This window comes from Elephas maximus, chromosome 25 (assembly GCF_024166365.1).
Source record: "Elephas maximus indicus isolate mEleMax1 chromosome 25, mEleMax1 primary haplotype, whole genome shotgun sequence".
NCBI lineage: Eukaryota > Metazoa > Chordata > Mammalia > Proboscidea > Elephantidae > Elephas > Elephas maximus.
The window spans coordinates 33,874,804-33,896,035 of record NC_064843.1 but is presented as its reverse complement, the minus strand read 5'-3'; the positions used below and the strand labels follow the sequence as shown (position 1 = coordinate 33,896,035).

At 47.1% G+C, this 21,232-nt stretch overlaps 1 protein-coding gene across 1 annotated transcript in view; it reads right to left on the bottom strand.

Annotated features, from left to right (window-relative positions):
- LOC126067537 (fer-1-like protein 4) overlaps positions 1 to 21,232 on the bottom strand; it is a 34,984-nt gene continuing 13,752 nt past the window's right edge. The window contains exons 20-45 of the mRNA XM_049869550.1: positions 20,856 to 20,943; positions 20,659 to 20,775; positions 14,999 to 15,151; positions 14,146 to 14,299; positions 13,879 to 14,003; positions 13,333 to 13,467; positions 13,058 to 13,231; positions 12,508 to 12,624; positions 12,255 to 12,416; positions 9,747 to 9,945; positions 9,545 to 9,603; positions 9,326 to 9,457; positions 8,718 to 8,760; positions 8,540 to 8,640; positions 8,323 to 8,460; positions 8,097 to 8,213; positions 5,225 to 5,352; positions 4,862 to 5,032; positions 4,281 to 4,435; positions 3,525 to 3,685; positions 3,081 to 3,166; positions 1,705 to 1,803; positions 1,233 to 1,474; positions 526 to 809; positions 321 to 421; positions 1 to 235 (exon numbers count right to left, since the gene is read on the bottom strand). Coding sequence (XP_049725507.1) covers positions 49 to 235; positions 321 to 421; positions 526 to 809; positions 1,233 to 1,474; positions 1,705 to 1,803; positions 3,081 to 3,166; positions 3,525 to 3,685; positions 4,281 to 4,435; positions 4,862 to 5,032; positions 5,225 to 5,352; positions 8,097 to 8,213; positions 8,323 to 8,460; positions 8,540 to 8,640; positions 8,718 to 8,760; positions 9,326 to 9,457; positions 9,545 to 9,603; positions 9,747 to 9,945; positions 12,255 to 12,416; positions 12,508 to 12,624; positions 13,058 to 13,231; positions 13,333 to 13,467; positions 13,879 to 14,003; positions 14,146 to 14,299; positions 14,999 to 15,151; positions 20,659 to 20,775; positions 20,856 to 20,943 — 3,628 coding nt within the window. The 3' untranslated portion in view covers positions 1 to 48. The remainder of the gene's footprint in view (positions 236 to 320; positions 422 to 525; positions 810 to 1,232; positions 1,475 to 1,704; positions 1,804 to 3,080; positions 3,167 to 3,524; positions 3,686 to 4,280; positions 4,436 to 4,861; positions 5,033 to 5,224; positions 5,353 to 8,096; positions 8,214 to 8,322; positions 8,461 to 8,539; positions 8,641 to 8,717; positions 8,761 to 9,325; positions 9,458 to 9,544; positions 9,604 to 9,746; positions 9,946 to 12,254; positions 12,417 to 12,507; positions 12,625 to 13,057; positions 13,232 to 13,332; positions 13,468 to 13,878; positions 14,004 to 14,145; positions 14,300 to 14,998; positions 15,152 to 20,658; positions 20,776 to 20,855; positions 20,944 to 21,232) is intronic.

Below are 21,232 nucleotides of genomic sequence, written 5' to 3'. Positions count from 1 at the left end.
GGGGGTGAGTGTCCAGGGCCAGTTGGTGGCCCGGGTGGTGGGATGGGCTCAGTGGAGGGGGTGGAAGATGACCTGGCTGATCTGGCCCGGGATGGTGTAGAAGATGAGGAGGAGGAAGATGGTGATCAACACCAGCAAGAGCAGCACCACCAGGATGTGCCAGTACCGGCGCCAGATGAAGAAGACAAAGGTCTTCAGCGGGTTCACAAACCAGTTGAAGGAGGTTTTGGGGCGGCTGTGGGGGGTGGATGTCAGGATGATGAGAGGCCCCTGCTGGCTGCCCCTTCCCCATTCCCCAGCTGCCAGGACCCCTGACTCACTTGGGCTTCTCCAAGGGCTCTGGCTCCTTCCGCCCCTTCCCCACTGGACGTTTCTCAGCCTCCTCCACAGTCAGCAGCTCAAACTCTGCCTCCACCTTCCCCTAGAAAATGACAGTCTTGCCTCACTGGGAAGAGAGGCCAAGCTCTGAGGCAGGCTTAGGCCTGGCCCCTGGCCCAGCCTGGTTCCCTGTGCTGGTGCACCCACCGTGAGGATGTACACATTGCCTCCGGCATCTGTGAACTGTAAGTCTTCTGGCCGACCCTTCCTCCTCCTCCGCTTCCGGCTCTTTTTGCCAGCCTGAGCCTCCCGCTCATCCCGCTCCAAGTCCTCCGGCTCCTGCTGCTTCACTACTGGCCACCAGCCTCGCAAGCGGCGGCAGCGAAACAGGTTGCACCTTGGCCCAGCCCCATCACGGGCCATCCTCACCGAGCAGAGCTCGGGGCCCCGGGACCCCCGCACCATGTCAGGCAGCTGCAGCTCCAGGGATCCTGCAAGACCAGAGGTCACTGGGTCAGGCATGAGATCAAGGTCTAACTAGGCCAAGGTGAGGGGTCAGCACACCAGAGTTCTAAGCTTGAATGTGGTGGTCAGGCCACAGCTATGGACTAACCAAGCCACAGGCAAAATGTCAAGGGACTGTCAGAGCCAATGAAACAAGGCCAAGGATTGGGATCAAATCACCAAAGCAAGGTGGTGACGAGTTAGGATGGAGGTTATTGTGGTCAGGGCTTAATAGTGAATTCAGTAATTAGACAAGAATGCATGAGTTAGTGACCTAGAGTCTGAAACCCTGGCATTCAGGTTGGATTAGAGGGTAGGAAACCAGGGACAAGGAAGACAGGTCAGGAGGGCAGGGGCAGGGAGCAGAAATCTGGGGTAGGGTTTGAGGTTAGAGGAAGACTAAGCAGTACCAAGGAAATCGTTGGCGGAGATGCGGTCATAGTCCCAGACCTGCAGGACCAGCACGGCTGGCTGCCGGAACTCAGCCTCCTCCAGGGCAAAGGGTCCAGGCCGGCGCCGGACAGTCACCTCCCGTTCCGTGGGCAGGTAGTCAAAGCGGAACACAAAGCGCCAGTTGAAGTTGCCCTCCCCAGTCAGCGAGTTAAAGTGAACGTCTGTCTCCTGCTTGTCGTGCTCCAGCCCCTTCACCCAGCTGGGGCCAGGGGAGAGGGAAGGGCAAGACAAGTAGGAGGAAGAGCCCAGAAGCTGGCTCCTCACCCAGCTTGCCCTCAGCTCAACCACTAGGCTAGTCCCTTCACCCAGCTCTAGGCACCACAGGGGGCCTAGGGGACAGGGCTGTAACTCAGCCCGAGGGCCAAGCAGCTATTAGCCATCCCCCTTAGTGCACAGCCATTTGTGCAGCCCAGCCACACACAGCCTTACCTTTTCACATAGATGTCACTTGACATCTCTCCAGTGAGCGGGTTCACATCATCCAGAACCACATCCTCCGTGTTCCAGATGATGACTCTGAGCTCATAGCTGGGGGATGAATTAGGGAATGCTTTTCAGAATCAAGAGGGGTCCTTCGAGGGGCTGCAGGAAGGCCCTGACATTCCCTGTGCACCTGATGTGTGCCCAGCTGTGTGATCAGGATGCCTGTGGTCCCATAAAGGGGTGGCCCCAGGTATCACTGACACCCCAGCCACAACAATGGCACCAGGAATGGTCTGCTGGAACATCAAGGTTCTCCCTTCTAGAAGTTAGAATCAGGACCCTGAAAGATCGAGTTCTCTGGCATCGGATGTGGAGGTGGAGCCACTGTAAGCCAAAGTGGCGTGCAAGTGAAGTTTGGGGGCGCAGAGAAGTAAACAGAGAAAGCCAGTCTGCAGAGAGAAGTAGTTATAGCAAGTCTCAGAGTGGACTCTCATTGGACCAGCCTGGGGCAAATCCTTATCCCTGAACCAATCATTGTGGTTAAGGGGTTGGAATACACTGATTGGCCAGCCTTAGGTGATGTGCCCACCTCCTGCGGGACAGAAGAAGGGGGTGCAACATTTGGCTCCTACCCCCAAATAGTCCTGTCCTTGATTGCCACAAGGTTGCCTGGAGAGCTGTTGTTTTCTCTAGTCCAGCATCCGTTTTGGTGATAGCACCCTGAGTTTTTGTTGGTGACCCCTCCACCACCACTGTCAATCTATGTGATTCTGGTGGAGTAGACCCTAACTTGCTCCAGAGGTGGGCACATCACCTAAGGCTGGCTAATCAGTGTATTCCAACCCCTTAACCACAATGATTTGTTCAGGGATAAGGATTTGCCCCAGGCTGGTCCAATGAGAGTCCACTCTGAGACCTGCTATAACTAGGAAAGAGGTGCTTTCTGCTTTTCTGCTGAAGTGGTCTAGTTTGTAAGATGTAAGCCTGGTGCTGTTGGAAACCACCATGTCCCCAGACTGCAAAAGCCTCTTTAATAGTGACACCAAGGAAAGCAGAGTCCAGAGGTAGGGGGTGACAGATTCCTGACAACATCCAAGCATGTGAATCCAGTCCTGTCTACAGTGGTCACACCCTATACAGAACTCTACTCAGACATGTTCAGGTCAGAAGGGGGTTTACTGGAAGTTATTTGGACTCTTTCAATTGCAACTGACACACACCCAACTCACAATGGCTTGTGAGAAAAAGGGAATGTAATTACTACAAAAAGCCTGGAGTAAGGAGCCTCTGCTTCTTCACCTGGGCTCAGATTTTCAGAAGGTCCTTGTACAAGTAAATTAAGATGTCTACCCCTTGGGGGAGGGACCAGAACTCTTTCTCACCTGATTGGTTGCCGAGGCTTGATGTCAACAGGGGCTGGGGCAGGCACATCATGGGGGAAGATGTCAATCCACATGTGAAGGGATCCCTGGGGGCACGAGACCAGGCTGGAGGGTCTTGTTAGTGTCCCTACCTCCCCTGACAGGGATGAGGTCCCAAGTCAAAAGTTGTAATCAAAAGAAGAGATCTGGCGTGGCCAAGGTCCAGATCTTAGGGATCTAGGGTGGAGATCACATTGGGAGTCCCAGAGTCTGAGCCTTGGTGGCCTTGGGGTAGGGGTCCTACAGGACCAGAGTCAGGGGCAGGGGTATGAGGTCCAGGATGGAGGTCCAAGGGGGAGCTCTTAAGGAAAGTATATTCTGGGGGCCCGGGTCCAGGATCAGGTGGGAGTCCTGGGATTCTGGAAGTCTTGGGATTCTCGGGTTGAGTGCTAGGCCCGCCCTCACCTGCAGCAGCCCCGGGCTGCGGGGATGGTAGAGGGGCCGTGTTTCTACGTGCTCAGGTACCAACTGGATCCCCAGCTCCGGCATTTCCTGCCAGCACCGTAGCACAAGCAATGCCTGCTCCTCCTCGGGAGCCCCACTTGCCACCTTGGAGCCTCCCCTACCTGACACAAGAAGTATATGAGCTTGGGTTCCACACAGTCCGCAACTCTCCTCCCTTGCCTTCCCACATCTGCTTCCCACCAGTCCACACTCTAACCTGAGGCAGCCACTGTGTTGGATGAAGCCGATGGGCTGAGAGGGCAAGTCCACAAGGCACAAAAGGTAGGGGACATGCTGTTTAACAACTTTTCCCAGGGAGAATCTAGCAGTCAGGGGGGCAGTGGGATTGGAAGGGCTGAGGCCTTGCTCAGACCCTGTTTAGAGAACAGGTCACTAGCCATTTATAAGGCACGAGCTCAATTCTGCAGCCACATTCTGTTGTATGGGACTCCTTTTGCGGTCACACTGTGTTCTGTGAACTCCATTAACTACAGCTCTGAGGCGGCCTACTTTTGTTCTTTGAGGGGTTCATGTGCACCAACAAAGAAGACCATTTCCTCCCCCACCATCCAGGAGCCTTTTCAAACTTACTTCCTCTGCTTGCGGAAGGAAGCAGGCCCTTTTTGGGGGCACATTAGACTGGGCACCAGGGGGCCCCTGTACCCTATTCTATCACCATCTTGCTCCCTCTGGCCTCCAGGAAAGAAGGGCTGGTACCTGGGAGCAGGGTCTCAGGCGGTGTCAGGAAGACTTTGCTGCCCACCTTGACAGCCCCGGCTCGGTATTCAGGGGTGGGGAGGCCACGGCGTTGGCACAGCCCCGCCAGGATCTGTGAAGGCCGGAATGCATCACGCCAGGCATTGTACCCGTCTCTGGGGGCAGAAGAGGAAGGAGCCTTAGGTAGGCCCAGTATATAGACACATTTGGGCACAGGAGCTGGGATGGGAACTCTTGAAGACATGGGATCCGGGTTCATAACTCCAGTGGGAAGAAGGTTAGTCCTCATGTATAGTAATAATGAAAATCAAAGATATATGCCAGGTGCTCCTATGAAGAAGATACTAACATTATTATTTCCATTTTGCAGATGAGGAAACAGGCTCAGAGAAGTCAAGTGACTTGTTAATTACAGAATCCCAATTCCCAAGCCTGCATCTTGACCACTAAGCTATGTCTTGGTTGTGAGGGGATCCCCTTCTATGAAATCATAGAGTCTGGAGACACATATGAGAGTATGGAACTTGAATGTGTTTGGCCAGAGACTCAGAATGGGCTCCTGAGGGGCCTGTTGGACTCACACATCATACTGGGAGGCCAGCCCACAGTTTGCCCTGTGGTGGCTATAGAATCGGTTTTCCAGATCGATGTGGGTTTCCCCAATGAGGTCATCAGAGCCCACGAGGTCATGATCGAACACGGCCACAGTCAGTTCAGGCTCAGCCGGGAGAGAGATGCTGAGCTCCAGGACCCTGGCCAGGAGGGAGAGTGGCTGAGGACACCTCCATGTCCTAGGAGGTAGACTAAAGGTGATCAGGGGTCTCAGTGGCCTCTGTCCACCCCTCAGCCCCCGACCAACTACCTGATTGAGTGCCCTTGGGCCACAGGGCTGGATATTAAGTTGCTCCCCCATTTCCCTCCTCCCTCTCAGGACCCAGACTTACTCTCCAAAGATGGGGTTGAGCTGCTTAGGTATGTAGCGCTCCTTGGTGTCCCGACGCTCCCGACCAGTGCTCACTACCACATATGGGTCTGCTTTGCCGTTGGGATCTGCAGGTGCCAGGTTGGTAGCCTAGGGGGACAGTATGGAGTGGAATTGGGAGAAGTGTCCTCGTCATAGCCCAAGGTTAACCTTTGTTGGACCTAATTTCGGATTAAGTGTAAACAGGAAGTTACTTAGGAGAGATCTCCCACTGAGAGGAGTTAGAGAGTATGGGTAAGATGGCTTTTCTTTTCTAAATTAATTATGAAATACCTAAATTAATTATGAAATTAATTATGAAATAGCTAAAGACATACCAAAAGGTTTACTAAAATATAATGAAACAGGATATATAAGAAGCTATTCAATTTACAAATTCCATATTGCCTGGCTTCTATTTTTTACGATGAGCATATTTTACTTTTATAATTAAGAATATTTTAACTAAATAAGAGAATAATACAATGAGTAGGTGTATGCCCAGCTTATAAATAAAACATAAACAAATCGAAGCCCCCTAAATACCTGATCTCATGCTCTTCCCAACCTCAGGGTAACCAGAACCTGGTACTTGGGGTTATTATTCACACACATTCTTTTACTATATGTACATGTATTCCTAAGCAATATATAGCATTATTTTACAAGTTTTTACACTGTATATGTTTAATTTGCTTTTTTTCTATTTTTGATAACTATGCAATCTAGAAGGAGCCCTCGTAGCACAGTAGTTAAGCTCTTGGCTGCTAACTGAAAGGTCTGCAGTTTGAACCCACTAGTTGCTCCATGGGAGAAAGATGTGGCATTCTGCTTCCGTAAAGACTACAACCTTGGAAACCCTATGGGGCAGTTCTACTATGTCTCAGATTCGCTGTGAGTCAGAAACAACTCAAGGGCAACGGGTTTGGTTTTGGCTTGGATGCAATTTAGTAAACATATAACTTGTGCATAAATTATTGGAGTTTAATTTACGTATAGTAAAATTCACCCTTTTTAGTGATTTTTACACTCCTATTTTTTATCAGCAATGTATGGAAGTTCCAGTTGCTCCACATCTTTACCAACACTTCGTATTGTCACTCTTTTATTTTAGCCATTCTAGCCATATGTAAAATGGTAGCTGGTTGTGGTTTAATTTGCATTTCCCTGATGACCAGTCATGTTCAACATCTTTTCATGTGCTTAGTGGCCATATGTATTTCTTCTTTCGTAAAGTGACTGTTCAAATCTTTTGTGCCACCATTGAGTTTTTAATCTGAATATATTTTTTATTTCTAAAAATTCTACTTGCTCCTTCAAATTTGCTGTTTTTAATATTCTCTTGTTGATCATTTTAAATTCATTTTTTTATTTCTTTAAATATTTCATAGATATTTATCTTCTATTCTCTATCAAGTCATTTCAATATCCAGTAGGAATTCAGACTCCCGAAGGTCTGAATTTATTGGTGTTTCTGTTAATTCTTATTTATGGCAGCTTGTTTCCTTGTATTTTGTACTTTTTAATCATGACTCCCATTTGGTTGAACTTATCAGTAAGAATCCTGAGGGTCTAAACTGTGGATGCCCTCTCCCAGAGAGGGTTTACTTTTGCTTCTACCGGTTTCCTGGGTGAACTACCAGCCTGAAACCACTTTAAATTACATTTTCCAGTTGAGGTTTTGGGGAATCGCACAGATTGTGGGAGTTCAGGCCCAACACTGCATTAAAGCCAGCTTGAGGTCATGAATTCTTCTCCCTTCACCCCCCCTAAATCTGGAGCAGTGGTGATTCAGTGGTATAATTTGTGTATGTGCGTGTACGTGTGTGTGTTTTAAGTGAAAGTTTACAGAGCAAGTTAGTTTCTCATACAAGAATTTATACACACATTTTTATGTGACCCTAGTTGCTATCCCTATAATATGACAGTACACTCTTCCTTTCCACTCCGAATTTCTCATGTGCATTCAACCAGCTCCTGTCCCTTTCTGCCTTCTCATCTCACCTCCGGACAGGAGCTGCCCACTGAGTCTCAGGTATCTACTTGAACTAAGAAGCACACTCTTCACAAGTATCATTTTATGTATTATAGTCCAGTCTAATCTTTCTCTGATGAATTGGCTTCAGAAATGGTTTTAGTTCTGCATTAACAGGGAGTCTGGGGGCCATGTCTTCTGGGGTTCCTCCAGTCTGCCAGACCATTAAGTCTGGTACTTTTAGTAGAATTTGAGTTCTGCACCCCACTTTTCACCTGCTCTGTCAGGGACTCTCTGTTATGTTACCTGTCAGGGTGGTCATTGGTGGTAGCTGGGCACCATCTAGTTCTTCTGGTCTCAGGTTGATGGAGTTTCTAGTTTATGTGGCCTTTTTTTGTCTCTTGGGCTAATGTTTTCCTTGTGTCTTTGGTGTTCTTCATTCTCCTTTGCTCCATGTGGGTTGGGACCAATTGATGCATCCTAGATGGCCACTCACTAGCTTTTAAGTCCCCAGATGCCACTCACCAAAGTGGGATGCAGGACATTTTCTTAATAAATTTTTTTATGCCAGTTGATGTTGATGTCCCCTGAAACCATGGTCCCCAGACTCCTGCCCCTGCTACTCTCTCCTTTGAAGTGTTTGGTTATACTCAGGAAGCTTCTTAGCTTTTGGTTTAGTCTGGCTATGCTGACTTCCCGACTTCCCCTGTATTGTGTGTTGTTCTTCCCTTCACCTAAGATAATTCTTTTTATCTAGTTAGTGAATACCCCTCTCCCTCCCTCCCCACCATCGTAACCATCAAAGAATGTTTACTTCTGTGTTTAAATCAGTGGTAGAATTTTCTGGAGTTGGAGACATGCCAGAGTTACAGATCCTCACCTTCACAACATATACTCTGACCAAGAGCTTGATGGGCCGATTCTGTGGGATCCCCCGGGAGATATGGGGCTCAGAGAGTGACACTGCCTCTGATTCAGGGTAAATGAGGAAGGAGCCCTAGGGATGGGGGTGGGAAGACAGAAAAAATCTTGGTAAGAGAAGGCTAGAGTCTTCCTCCTAAATCCACCTGTGCTCCCAGGGTCCCACTTTCCTTACCCAAACATACCTTGAACTTGCCAACAAGATGTCCAGTTCCTTCTTCCTCTCCATCTCCATCTTGGCCCCCTTGCCCTCTGTACAGGGGAAACACATTCAGCCAGTCTTCAAAGTGGTTAAACTCTTCCTCCAGGGAGCTGTTGTAGATCTGAAAGGTGAAGGCCTCAGTGATGATAACCCAATGTCCAGAATCTAAAGAGACTCCCCTCTTCCTGACACCCAGTTACCTTCAGGGTGGCAATTGCTTTTTTCCGGGACATGGAGCCCTCAACTTCAGCCTCACCCTGGTCTTGGGCCGCCCCATCCACAGAAATGAGGTCGACCCCATCTAGGAAGAGCAGAAATGTCCCAGTTAGAAGTGTCTAGGGGGAGACACAGCAAGAGCAAGAAAGTGGAATCTCTTACCTGAATCCCCAGGATCATCCATTTCATCCTCATCAAAGTTTCGCTGAAATCAAAGGACAGATCAGAAATTCCTCCCCATCCTTTTCACCTCTTTAATCTATCCCTTTTCCAGGATAAGGAGTTGAGAAACCTTAGTTCTAGCTGTGTAAGCCACTTGCACAGCTTTCAAAGCTTTAGTTTATCATTTAGTTCTGTACTGTTCCATATGGTAGCCACCAGCTCACATGCCTATTAAGCACTTGAAATGTGGCTAGTCTGAACTGAGATGTGCTGTAAGACTTAGTATGAAAAAGAGAATGTAAAATACCTCAATAAGTTTTTTATATTTATTACTTGTTGAAATGATAGTATTTTAGACATATGAAAGAAAACATTATTAAAATTAATTTTACTTGTTTCCTTTTATTTTTTTTTTAAATGAGTACTACAAAATTTAAAATTACATAGGTGGCTCACATTATGTTTCTATTGGGCAACACAGCTCTAGAATTGTGGTAAGGGTGAGAAATATGTCTGTAATGAAGAACTAGGAAAAGTACAGAGCTCCATGTTTGATGAGCTCATTCTTCTTGCCACTTATCCCACCCTGGGACCCTCCTTTGCCTCACCTGCCCCTGGAGTTCCTGCAGCGATGCATAGTACTTAGACCACCAGTCAAGCTCTTCGGGATCCGGGATGTCCTCCTCCAGCTCAGGGCCTTGATTCAGGAGGCCTCCCAGGGGGAGCTTCTTCAGGGGAGCCTGAGGGATAAAGGACTAAGGCCCCCTAATCCAGCACCACCCAAGCTCCTCCAGCCCCTTCTCCAGCCATCTGCCACACCCCATCACCTTGAGGAGCCATTTAGGTAACCCTCCCTCAGCCAAGAAGGAATCCAGGGACTTCTGTCCTGGTTGGGAGGAAATGACACCATGAGGAGGTCAGACGAGTAGAAGCCAGACTCCAGTGTCCCTTGTAGGCTCCCCTAGAGCCATCTCTGCCAGGAGCCAGGGGAACTTCTGTCTGGTGGCCTCTAGGGGGAAGGCCCCTTACCTTGAGGTCCCTTGGGCACCAGGTCCCCTGTCTCCTCCTCTTCCTCCTCCTCCTTGAGGGGATCCTCATGACTCCGGAGTGTGAATCGCTGCATGTTGGGGACAACATGGGAACCCACAAGGACTGTGCGACCAAAGGCCCGGCGCTCAATCACCAGGATGCTGAGTGGTGGCTGCAGGTAAGGCTGCTCCGGCAAGTCCTGGGGGTGGGAATAGAGAAGACTGTGGAGGATGGACAGGCAGCAGCAGAGGCAGGTGGGAAAATGAAATCTAAGTCTGCATTCTAGCCCACCTCTGCCATGGCTTCACTGTGCATCTCTGGCAAGTTATCGCATTTTCTGAGCCTGTTCCCTAGCTGAAAAGGGAACACAATCCCAGATTCAAAGGATTATTGTGAGTATCGAATGCCATACATGATACAAAAGGACTTTGGAACCTACAAAGTGCTATCAAACACGTGGGGTGGTTGTTATTATTATTATGTAAAGGACCAACGCTCGATTTGCTAGTGTAAATTTAGAACCATGGAAATATTTATGGCCTTTAGCCCAAGAATTCTACATCTACCTATGGCTCCTAAGGAGTAAAAAGCAATAATTATAATGCTGTATTGCTAGGTTTATTTTATAAACATACAGTAAAATCTGGAAAGGTTGGAACCTGTGTACGGCAGAAACCTGTCAGAGAAGGAAATCTCAAATATTTCCCGCTAAAACAAGTGATAGAAAAGTGGTAAGACTGCATCCTGTCAAAGGTAGAAAACTTGTGAAACTCAGAAAAATAAGACAGTCCCATCAAGTTCCAGATCTCACAGGTTTCACTGTATATATAACAATGATATCACAAAAGAGAGGGGAAGACGTTTCTACGTTTTACTGGCATTAAATTACCATTAATCTGAAATAGATTGTGATAAATTAATATGCATATTGTAATCCCTAGAGTAACTACTAAGTAAAAATCAATGAAGAATTAAAATAGTACACTAATATCTATTTAATACAAAAGAAGGCAGTCAAGGAGGAACAGAGAAACAAAAACTATGAGACATATAGAAAACAAATAGCAAAATGGCAGACATAAATCCAACCATATCAATAACAATGTTAAGTGTGACTAGAGCAAACACTGCAATCAAAAGGCAGAGATTGTCAGACTGGATTAAAAAAACAAGATGCAACAACATGCTGTCTACAAGAGACACTTTAGATTCAAAGACCTCTTTTTCCTAATATTTTGGCATATGACTGCAATATTTCTTTTGTAGGAGAAATATGTTTAAAAAGCTTTTGAAGAACTAATGCTTATAAAATTATCTTTGGGGGAAGTTTACCCCAAAATAGGACAGCTCACCTCTTGCTGAGTTGGATAGAAACAAAGACTGAAGTGAAAGGGGTATGGGTTCCCCCATTTGCAGTATGAAGTAAGAAATGAGAGAGAACACCCCTTGGAGTTCAACGAGCAACCCGCTTTCAGTTTCATCATCTTATAGCACAGTGAAGATTTCAAACTGAAAACTCCTGCATGTGAAACAGTCATAAAATAGTGTTGTTGTTGTTGTTTGCTGGTTGGTTTGACCACCTAGTAGTCGGGAACCACTGTGCTTTGTCTCAGCGACCCTGCCACACAGGCACAGTGTTTTCATTTTACAAAGCCCTTTCACCAAGATCATTTCTCTCAACGGCTCCTCACACCGCTCCTACAAGGAGACACCTGGTGTACTCCCTTCCAACCTTTTTCTTTTGTACCTGTTAGCCATATTTTACAGATAGAAAGGCTGAAGCTCTTATAAATAAGACAAGTGATTTGACAAGCTCATAAGTGGCACTGCCAGAATTTGACACCAAAGTCTACCCTACCACAGACCCACCCATTGCCGTTGAGTGGATTCCAACTCATCTGGACCCTATAGGACAGGGTAGAACTGTTCCACAGGGTTTCCAAGGAGCAGCTGGTGCATTTGAACTGCTAACCTTTTGGTTAGCAACCACAGCATGCTGTAGCTCTTAACCACTACACCACCAGGGCCCTAAGTCCATCCTACAGTAATTACAAATTACACAAAGAATGTATTTTTCTTCTCAGCCCCTGGTGTCTCAGAGACTAGATTCCTTCACTAAGTACAGGACTCATCCTTCATGACGCTTGGCTAATCCACTCATTTAATAGAGCCAAGAAAGCATCACTGGCCCATGGACCAATTCAGGGGTCAGCAAACTCTGGCCCATGGAACATATCCAGCCCACTGCCTGTCTTTGTGAATAAAGTTTTATTGGAACACAGTCATATTCATTCATTTACATATTGCCTATGACTGCTTATGTGTTACAGTGGCAGAGCTGAGTGAGTAGTTGTGACACAGACCATAGTGCCCACAAAACCTGAAATATTTACTATCTGGCCCTTTACAGAAAAAATTTGCCAACAACCAGATAAAGGTAGCCAGCTGGGAATTTGCTCCTTTCACTTCTCAGCCCAGCACTCCTTGCCCCACAGCCTGCGCCCTCACCACTGTCAGATGCCTGATGAGCTCGGTGAAATTGGGGTTCTCACGGTAGCTGGCCAGGACCTCGGACTCCACACGTCGCCCAGCCACCTCCAGCACAACCTGGGGCTGTTCCACCTCAAACAGATGCACACGGCCGAGGCCCCTCAGACCCCAGAATAGCACCTGAGGTAGGGAAGTGGGAGATTCAGGGACCTGTGCCCAACAGAGGGACATCCAAGTGTGGGAGATGGGGTCTGTGAGTGCCTGGTGCTACCTCAACACGGAACTCCCTGAGCACCGGGCGCACGTTGGGTGGCAGGCACATGCGTCTAGAGAGGGGCTGGACCAAGGCTGTCAGGTCCTGGGGTTCCACATCACTGGGCACTGAGGGCTGCAAAGGGCAAGAGGTCAGAGGTCAAGGAGAAATCAGGCCAAAGGAGGGAAGGCTTGGGGGCTTGGAGGATGGATGTGGAGGGCTACTTGAGTATAAATCCAGAGAAACTGGGCAAGGCTCGGTTGGTGGGAGGCAGGTGTCTCAGAAATCAGCCACACACAGGAAGGGAGGGTGAGTGAGGCATGAGAGATGGAGGGACACCGGGAAGAACCCACAGCTGGGTTCTCTGGGATTGGAGGCCTGGCACGGTGAACCTAGGGTCTATCCTCTTCTAGTGTTCCCTGGGGCCAGGGTGTCCACTGAGGTAATCCTCTGAACTGCTTTCTCTGGGGGTAAGGGACGTGGTAAGGTAACTCTGGGACATGCTCATGCCTAATGGAATAACAGGATGGGCCTGCAGCCTATGCCAGCGAGGCCAGGGTACTCTGACCTCAAGCTGTCCACTGTAGTCCAGTTCAATGAGTTCAAAGGTGGCAATGAGCTCTCCAGCTGCCCGGGGCCCCTTCCTCAGGGGGAAGAACTGCAGGTCAGGGCATTGGTATGGCTCCTCCATCAGCTTTACTCTCGGGGCAGCCAGGGCCCTGCCCAGGAACACGGAGGCACCCTGCAGGGAGCCGGGCAATGAAGACAAGAAGGGAAGAGGCTCACGGGCCATGGGTGGGGGACTCAGGGTCAGAACCTAGGTGGGACCCATGCCACACTCACAAACTTATTGTGGTTGAAGACATTGATGACCACCAAGGGAGGCTCCTCCTGCAGGTGCTCCCTCCTCCCATCCACGATCAGCTGATCAAATACCAAGAGTTCATCCCACAGAGGGCTCAGCGTCTGCTCCAGGACCTTGGAGGCCAGGCAGGGAAGGAGGTAACAGCTGGTGTCAGAAGAAGTCTTACAACACACATTCCAGGTCAGTACCCCTAACTCTAACGTAATACTTGATATAGGGTGAGAATGTGATGAAAATGAAAGCAACCTCCAGGCTGGTGTTGGAGCCTACCTGTCTTCCCACTAGTGACTCCCTATTAAATGGGAGCCTAGTCCGAAAGTCAACCCCAGAACCCAACCCCTTACAGCTAAGGCCCTCTGGTTCCGCACCATCCTCTAAGTCAAGTCTGTTCTAATATCCTGTCCTGAAAATCCAGGGCAGGAAGAGAGTCTTAGATGGGGCTTTGGGGGAGAAGCTCAGACCCCACCCCACCTATTCTCCCAGAACCCTCCCTCTAAACACCCACATCCCATCCTAGCCCTCACCTGGGTGGTCTGACACTGGGTAGAGATGAGGACTCTAGCAAAGGGGTCCGAGAGACCACTGTCATCTGCTGCCAATACACCTCGGGCCTGGTACAAGTGAGCTCGGAGCTGGAAATAGCTGAAGTCTTGGTGTGGGAGAAGGGAGGAGCCACGTTTGCTCAGGGGACCACTGGAGTCCCTGACCCCAGACCACTCCTAACCCACAGCTGAGCACCTAGCCCCACACCTTGGGCAAATAGCAGTCTGGGCCCCTGGCCCCGTGCTCACCGTCCCGGTACAGGCTCTGGGGCAGCCCAGCCGAGGGCTCAGGCAGCAGGTCCGAGGGTAGCTCTGAGCTGCAGGCCTTGGCTTGCTTGCCCAAGCCCAGCCACAAGAAGAGCTCCAACTTGGCACAGACCTCACCAGGGGCAGCCCCAGGTGCCTGTCATGGGGAAGAGGTATGTTAAGGCCCTAGATACCACATCTAAGAACAACAAGCTGCTCCCCCAAGGCACACCCCTACTCTCTACGTTGCTAAACTATTCCCCAGCTCTCTAATCTAAGGAACCTCCACCCAAGATACCCTCCATCCTACACTCTAATATCTATTATGCTCCCATTCCTTATACTTTCTGCCCTAACACTCTCACTTCCTACACCCCACAACCCCATACCCCAAATAATGCTGAGTCTGCACTCCCATACACCACACTCATCCTCTTCACTCCCTCTATCCCCAACACCTTTACATTCACTGTCTCCTACCCCAAGGCTCACAGCTTCTCATCACTAGGGACCCCTTTGTGTGTCTTCTCCAGCTCTACTTGTAAAAAAAAAAAAAAAAATTTTTTTTTTTTTTTTTAAGGGACTTATTAATCATTCTCCATTTTTATTACCCTGCCCATCTGTCAGAGCCTAGTCAGCAAAAGGGCTGGTGCAGGCCCAGAGCTAACAAATTTTTTTTGTGTGTGTAGCTCACTTCAAAGCTGATATGTATAATGGCACAATCTCCTTTCCAGCTTTTTGGGCAATTGAAAACAGTTTGGGGAAACCTGGTTGGGAACCACTGAACCTCCACCCTCAGTGCCCCACCCTTGCCCTATGAGCATCTCCCCCCCGTAGTCCCATTCCCCTGGCTCACTGTAAGCAGCAGACTCTGGATCTTCCCACAGTCCCGGCCCCGCTCCTCCTCCACCACAGAGAACAGCACATCCTGGGCGGGGATCCGGGCCCAGGCCACACGGCGCCGCCCACTGAACATCCAGACAAGCACATCAGGGAGGGGTGGCTGGGGCTGTGGAGGCAGAAAACTGGGTCACAGGGGTGGATTGGGAGCTGAGACCATCTGCTCCCCTAGCTTCAACTGCATGAATGGACTAAATATCCATCTCCAGCTCTGACCTCCTCCTGATCCATGTGGCCACCTGCCTCTGGTGCCCCTCAGATGATCTCAGACTCAATGTACAGCTGATTTCTTTACCTTTCCTTCCTTCCCAACCTGATCCTTCTCCAGCGTTCCCCACAATATGCCCTTTCACATCAGCCAAATATCTGACCTGGTGTCACCCTTCCCCTCTAACATCCAATCTGGCCAGCTACCCGCTTCTCTCCATTCCTCATTGCTCTAGTCCATGCCACCATAACTCTTCTCCAGACAATTGTGACAGCCTCATACCCAGTCTTCCTGCCTTCAGTCTCTCCTCCCAACCCATTCTCTACCGTCCAGCTTCTTCCCATCCTCTGGGTCTCAGTTTAAATGGCATCTCCTTAGAGAAGTTATCCTTGACTAAGTTACCCTCCCGCCCCCTTAGCCTCTATAACGTCTTTCTTAGTGATTCTTACAGACTTGAATTACTTTTCTTATTCATTTACAGAGTTATATCTCCCTTACTAGAACTTAAGCTCCAAAACAGCAAGGAACATGACAGGCTGGATCTCCAGAGCCTAATACAGAGCCTAGCACATAGTAGGCCTTCAAATGTCACTGAGTAAGCAAACAAAGCACAAATCTAGCCCTTGTTCAAAGTCATCATCCAGACTTCAGATATTTCCAGCAATATCATAAGCTAAGGGACAAATACTGACCTCCCAATAAAGACAACTAAAATGTCTGAGTAAAATATTTTCCTAAAGGCAATGGTGAGATAATAAGAGTAAAAAAATTACCAGACCAAGTGCAGATGGGAACCAAAGAGGTTAGCAGAGCACTTAAGCTTTAACACTATTGCCACAAGAACATTTGCCAAACCTGAGTTTTTCATGACCTAATAACAAATTAAAAACAAATTAAAAAGCTCAGATCCCACTCAGGGAAAGGAGTTAATAGGAGATCTCCCCACCCCCACCACCAGAAAGCTAGAGTCCCAAAGAACTATGCCTTCGGAATAAAGGTAAACCATAAATAAACCTGCCCTACTCTCACACCCAGGAATCTACAAGGAAGGTTTCCTGGCCGAGAGGAATAGTAGGGGTTAGAAATTATTCCCGAGGACATGTAACTACAGCTGATCTTTTCACAGTGCCTGAGTGGTGCTAAACATTAAAATTTTGTTTAAGGTGATCTACGGCAAAAGCAAAGTCAAATGCTTTCTGGAAGAATGTACCTTTATTCTAGGACTGAACGAATTCCCACAAATTATTATTATTTTTTTATTGTGCTTTAGATGAAAGTTTACAGAATAAATTAGTTTCTCATTAAACAGTTAATACACATATTGTTTTGTGACATTGTTTGCCAACCCCACAACGTGTCCACACTCTCCTCTTCTGGACTTTACATTCCCAATTTCCATTCGTCCAGCTTTCCTGTCCCTTCCTGCCTTCTCATCCTTGCCCCTGGGCTACTGTGCCTACTTAGTCTCGTATACATGGTTGAACTATGTGTGTTATTGTTTGTTTTATAGCCCTATATAATTTTTGGCTGAGGGGTGAACTTCAGTACTGAGTTAAAAGGGTGTCCAGGGGCTATACTCTTTGGAGTTTCTCCAGTCTCTGTCAGACCAGTAAGTCTGGTCTTTTTTTGTGAGTTTAAATTTTGCTTTACTTTTTCTCCAGCTCTGTCCGGGACCCTCTATTGTGATTCCTGTCAGACCAGTCAGTGGTGGTAGCTGAGCATCACTTAGTTGTGCTGGACTCAGTCTGGTGGAGGCTGTGGTAGTTGTGGTCCATTAGTCCTCCCACAAATTATTTTTTAAGGAAAACGAGAAGTTTATAGTCAAAAGCACAGAAGGAAACAAAATACCATGAAGGAGTACCGGCAGAAACAGACAGCAAAACCAAGTGAACAACAAAAAAAAATGTAATACTGGATTCATCTGACATTATAAAAACAACACCGCTTACTATGTTTTAACAAAAGACAAACTTGACAAATATTTATTGGGAATAAGAAAATATAGAAAATAACAGTGGATTTGAAAATAATTGAACTTGCAGAAATGAAATTAAAATTCAATAGAAGCACTTACACAGTCTTCTGATTTTCAAAAAAAAAAAAGCAATCTAATGGGGAATGGAAATCTTTTCAACAAGTAGTGCTAGAATATCTGGACATCCATGTGGGAAAAAAAAAATGAATCTTTATCCACATGTCATACCACACGCAAAAATTAACTTGAGAACAATCAAAGATCTAAATGTAAAATACAAAACCATAAAGCTTGTCCAAGAAAACAAAGAATATCTTTGTGATTTGGAGAAGGGCAAAGTTTTCTTAAACAGGTAACAGAAAGCTGTAAACATAAAGAAAAATTAGATAAATTTGGAAATTAGACTTTATCAAAATTTAAGACTTCTTTTAAAATTTTCCTCAAAAAATACCATTAGGCCACAAGCCTGAGCCCAGAAGAACTAGACGGTGCCCATCTACCACCATTGACTGTTCTGACAGGGATCACAGTAGAGGGTCCCAGACAAAGTAGAAGAAAAATGTAGAACAAAAGTCAAATTCACACACACACGCACACAAAAAGACCAGACTTGTTGGTCTGATAGAAACTGGAGGAACCCCTGAGACAATAGTCCCCGAATACCCTGCTAATTCAGAACTGAAGCCACTCCCAAAGTGCACCTTTCAGCCAAAGAGTAAAAAACCAAACCAAACCTGTTACCATCGAGTCATTCCAACTCATAGCAACCCTATAGGACAGAGTAAAACTGTCCTGTAGAGTTTCCAAGGAGCGCCTGAAGTATTTGCACTGCCGACCCTTTGGTTAGTAGGGGTAGCATTTAGCCACTAGGCCACCAGGGTTTCTGGCCAAAGATTAGACAGGCCTATAAAACAATAACACACGTGAGAAACGTGCTTCTTAGTTCAATCAAGTATACAAGACCAAATGGAAAACACCTGGACAAAAGCAAAGATGAGAAAGCAGGAAGGAACAGGAAAACTGGAGGAATGAACGCAGGGAGCACAGTTGGAAAGGAAAAGGGGGAAAGTGCTGACACAACGCGGGGATTGCAACCAATGTCACAAAAACAATTTGTGTATAAATGTTTGAAATGAGAAGCTGATTTGTGCTGTAAGCTTTCACCTAAAGCACAATAAAAATAAAAATTAAAAAAATTAAGAAAATGAATAGGGAATCCACAGACTGGGAGAAAATATACATAAAAAGTAGTGGTACTCAAGATATATATATATATATATATTTTAAACCACCTGCAATTCAATCTTTTAAAAAACCCACAATTTTGTAAATGGGCAAGATGTAGAGAAATCAGAGCCCTTATATACTGCTGATGAGTATGTAAAATGATCCAGCTACCTCAGAAAACACTCTTACATATATCCACACAAAAACTTGTACATAAATGTTCACAGCCGCATTATTTTTAACAGCCAAAAGGTGGAAACAACTCAAATGTCCACCAACAGGCAAATGCATAAACAATGGTATATCCATACAATGGAATATTTTTCACATGGAAAAAGGAATGAAGTACTAATACATGCTGCAACATGGATAAACATTGAAAACATTATGCTAAGTGAAAAAAATCAGTCACAAACTTCACATATGATTTCATTCATATGAAGGTCTAGAATAGAGAAATCTATAGAAACGGAAAGTAGATTAGTGGTTGCCTAGAGGCTGAGGGGGATGGGGGATAGAAGAGTGATAGCTAAACTGCGTAGAGTTTCTTTTTGAGACGATAAAAATGTTCTAAAATTGACTGTGGTGATGGTTGTATCGGTGAATATACTAAAAACTACTGAATTGTACACTTTAAATGAATGAACTGTGTGGTGTGTTAATTACATCTCAAAGCCGATTAAAAAAAAAAAGGAATCTGTCATAATTGGAGATGAGGAGAAACCACACTACTTTTAAGACTCTTTTTTTAATGGCTATGTATGAGGTAGCATGCCAAATTAGAATCTCAGGAACTCCAGCCACAAAGTAAGTTTATATCTACCTACCAACTCTTTCCTATGGTTTTTACCAAGAGCCAAAGCTGGGAGCAGGGAAAGAGAGCTGAGAGATCCTCCCTGAAGCACATGGGTCTTCTCACAAGTGCAAAGTAACTACGCTTTGAAGTAGGTGGTAGAGAAGCAGAGCTAAGAGAAATCTACCAGTAGCCCTCTGGAATTTTAGCTACTGAAAACTAAGGGTGAGTCAGGAGAGCCAAAAGAAACCTCTCCCAGGCACTCAGTACCAAATGTTGAAGGCTTAGCTGAAAAGCCAAGTGAAATCTCTCTGAGGCATCCTGGACTCTCAGAGTGTGGAGTGGGTACTCTTCAAAGGCCAGGAGAGGGGAAGCAGGACTGAAAGGTATCTTCTAAGGTGCAGGGATCGGGAGGCAGGACTGGAGAGCAAAAAACACTCCCCAGCTACTGAAGAACCTAGTGGGTGGTTTGGGAAACAGAGAGAGATCCCCCACAGACTGAAAGCATAAGTGGGTTTCTGGAATCTTGCCCATGGTCACCAATCCTAGGACTGAATGAAAGAAAAGTCCTGATCCCACCATCAAAACAGCTGAAGCCAGAGGTGGACTGAATCAAATTAAATCCACAACAAAGTCCAGTTCAGCTACAGAGCATAATGACTCAGAATGACTCTAGAGTCTGGCATAAGAAGGGGAATGTCTCTTTCCAGAGATACATAATATTTGCCTTAGTCTCCTTACTATGTGACCCTGAGGACAAACTGACCCAAGCAGTCAAAACATCCTGTGCCTTTGAGAAGGACTGAGTTTCAGAATCAAGCAGAGCTGCCTTTGAATTCCAGCTTTGCCACTTACCAAATGTAACATGGTAGACCAATCACTTTCCCTCTCTAAGCTTCCATTTCTGCATCTGTCAAATGGGGTAACCTCCTCCCAGGGTTGTTGAGAGGATCATGCAAGATAACATTTGCAGAAGTCTACAGAGGAAGTCCTCTAAAAACGTGAACTCCCTTCACCCTGCACATATCATGTTCAGTGCTCCTAAGGGAACCTGTTGTTGTTGTGAGGTGCCATCGAGTCGGTTCCGACTCAGCGACCCTATGCACAACAGAACAAAACATTGCCCGGTCCTGTGCCATCCTTAAAAGTGTTGTTATGCTTGAGCTAAGGGAACATAGCTACCCTCAAATCTTCATCCAAAGAGATCCCCTGCCAGGCCCTGGGACTCCCATCCACACCCTTAGCTGCTCCAAATGGACCTTGGTCCTGTGCCCAGAGCAGTGGGCCTTATGGTCCTGACATCATACCATAGGAAAAATGTTGAGCCACCCCTGCCCAGAGATCTCGAGAACAGCTCAAAAGCTTAGCAGCAAGAATATTTAGGGGTGGGGAATGGGATGAACAAGGTATTACCTCCAGGGCCAGGAAACGCAGTTTTGCCAGGAGCTTCTTGGCCAGTGCTACCTTCTCTTGCACATTGCCTGGTCTCAGGTCCTGCAGGAGCCGTAGTCCTTGCTTTGCCAACAGGTTCTGGAAGGGTAGGAACACAGCATGAGTAGAGGGCCACAGGCAGTTCCTCTTAATCCCGCTTCCCCAGGCCTAGCCCTTACCAGGCTATGTACCAGCAGCTTCCCTCGGCAGCGATCCAGAGCATTGGGCCGGGTCATTGTCCTGCGTTCAGCCCCACGGCAAAACTGTCTGTGGTGACCAGAGGAGTGCACAACACGTGGGGTCAAAGAATATTGACCTTTAGGGGCATGCCTCCTACACCCAGACTCCCTCAGAACCCCTCTCAGTCTTGTCCTCGGAAGAAGCACCCTTTCTCACTCAAAAATGGCTTTCTACTTTGGACCACGTGGGAAAAAGATGTGGCAGTCTGCTTCCATAGAGATTTATAGCCTTGGAATCCCATGGGGTCACTATGAGTTGGAATTGACTTGATGTCAGTGGGTTTGGTTTAGTTTTTTTTTGGTACTTGGACCACGTG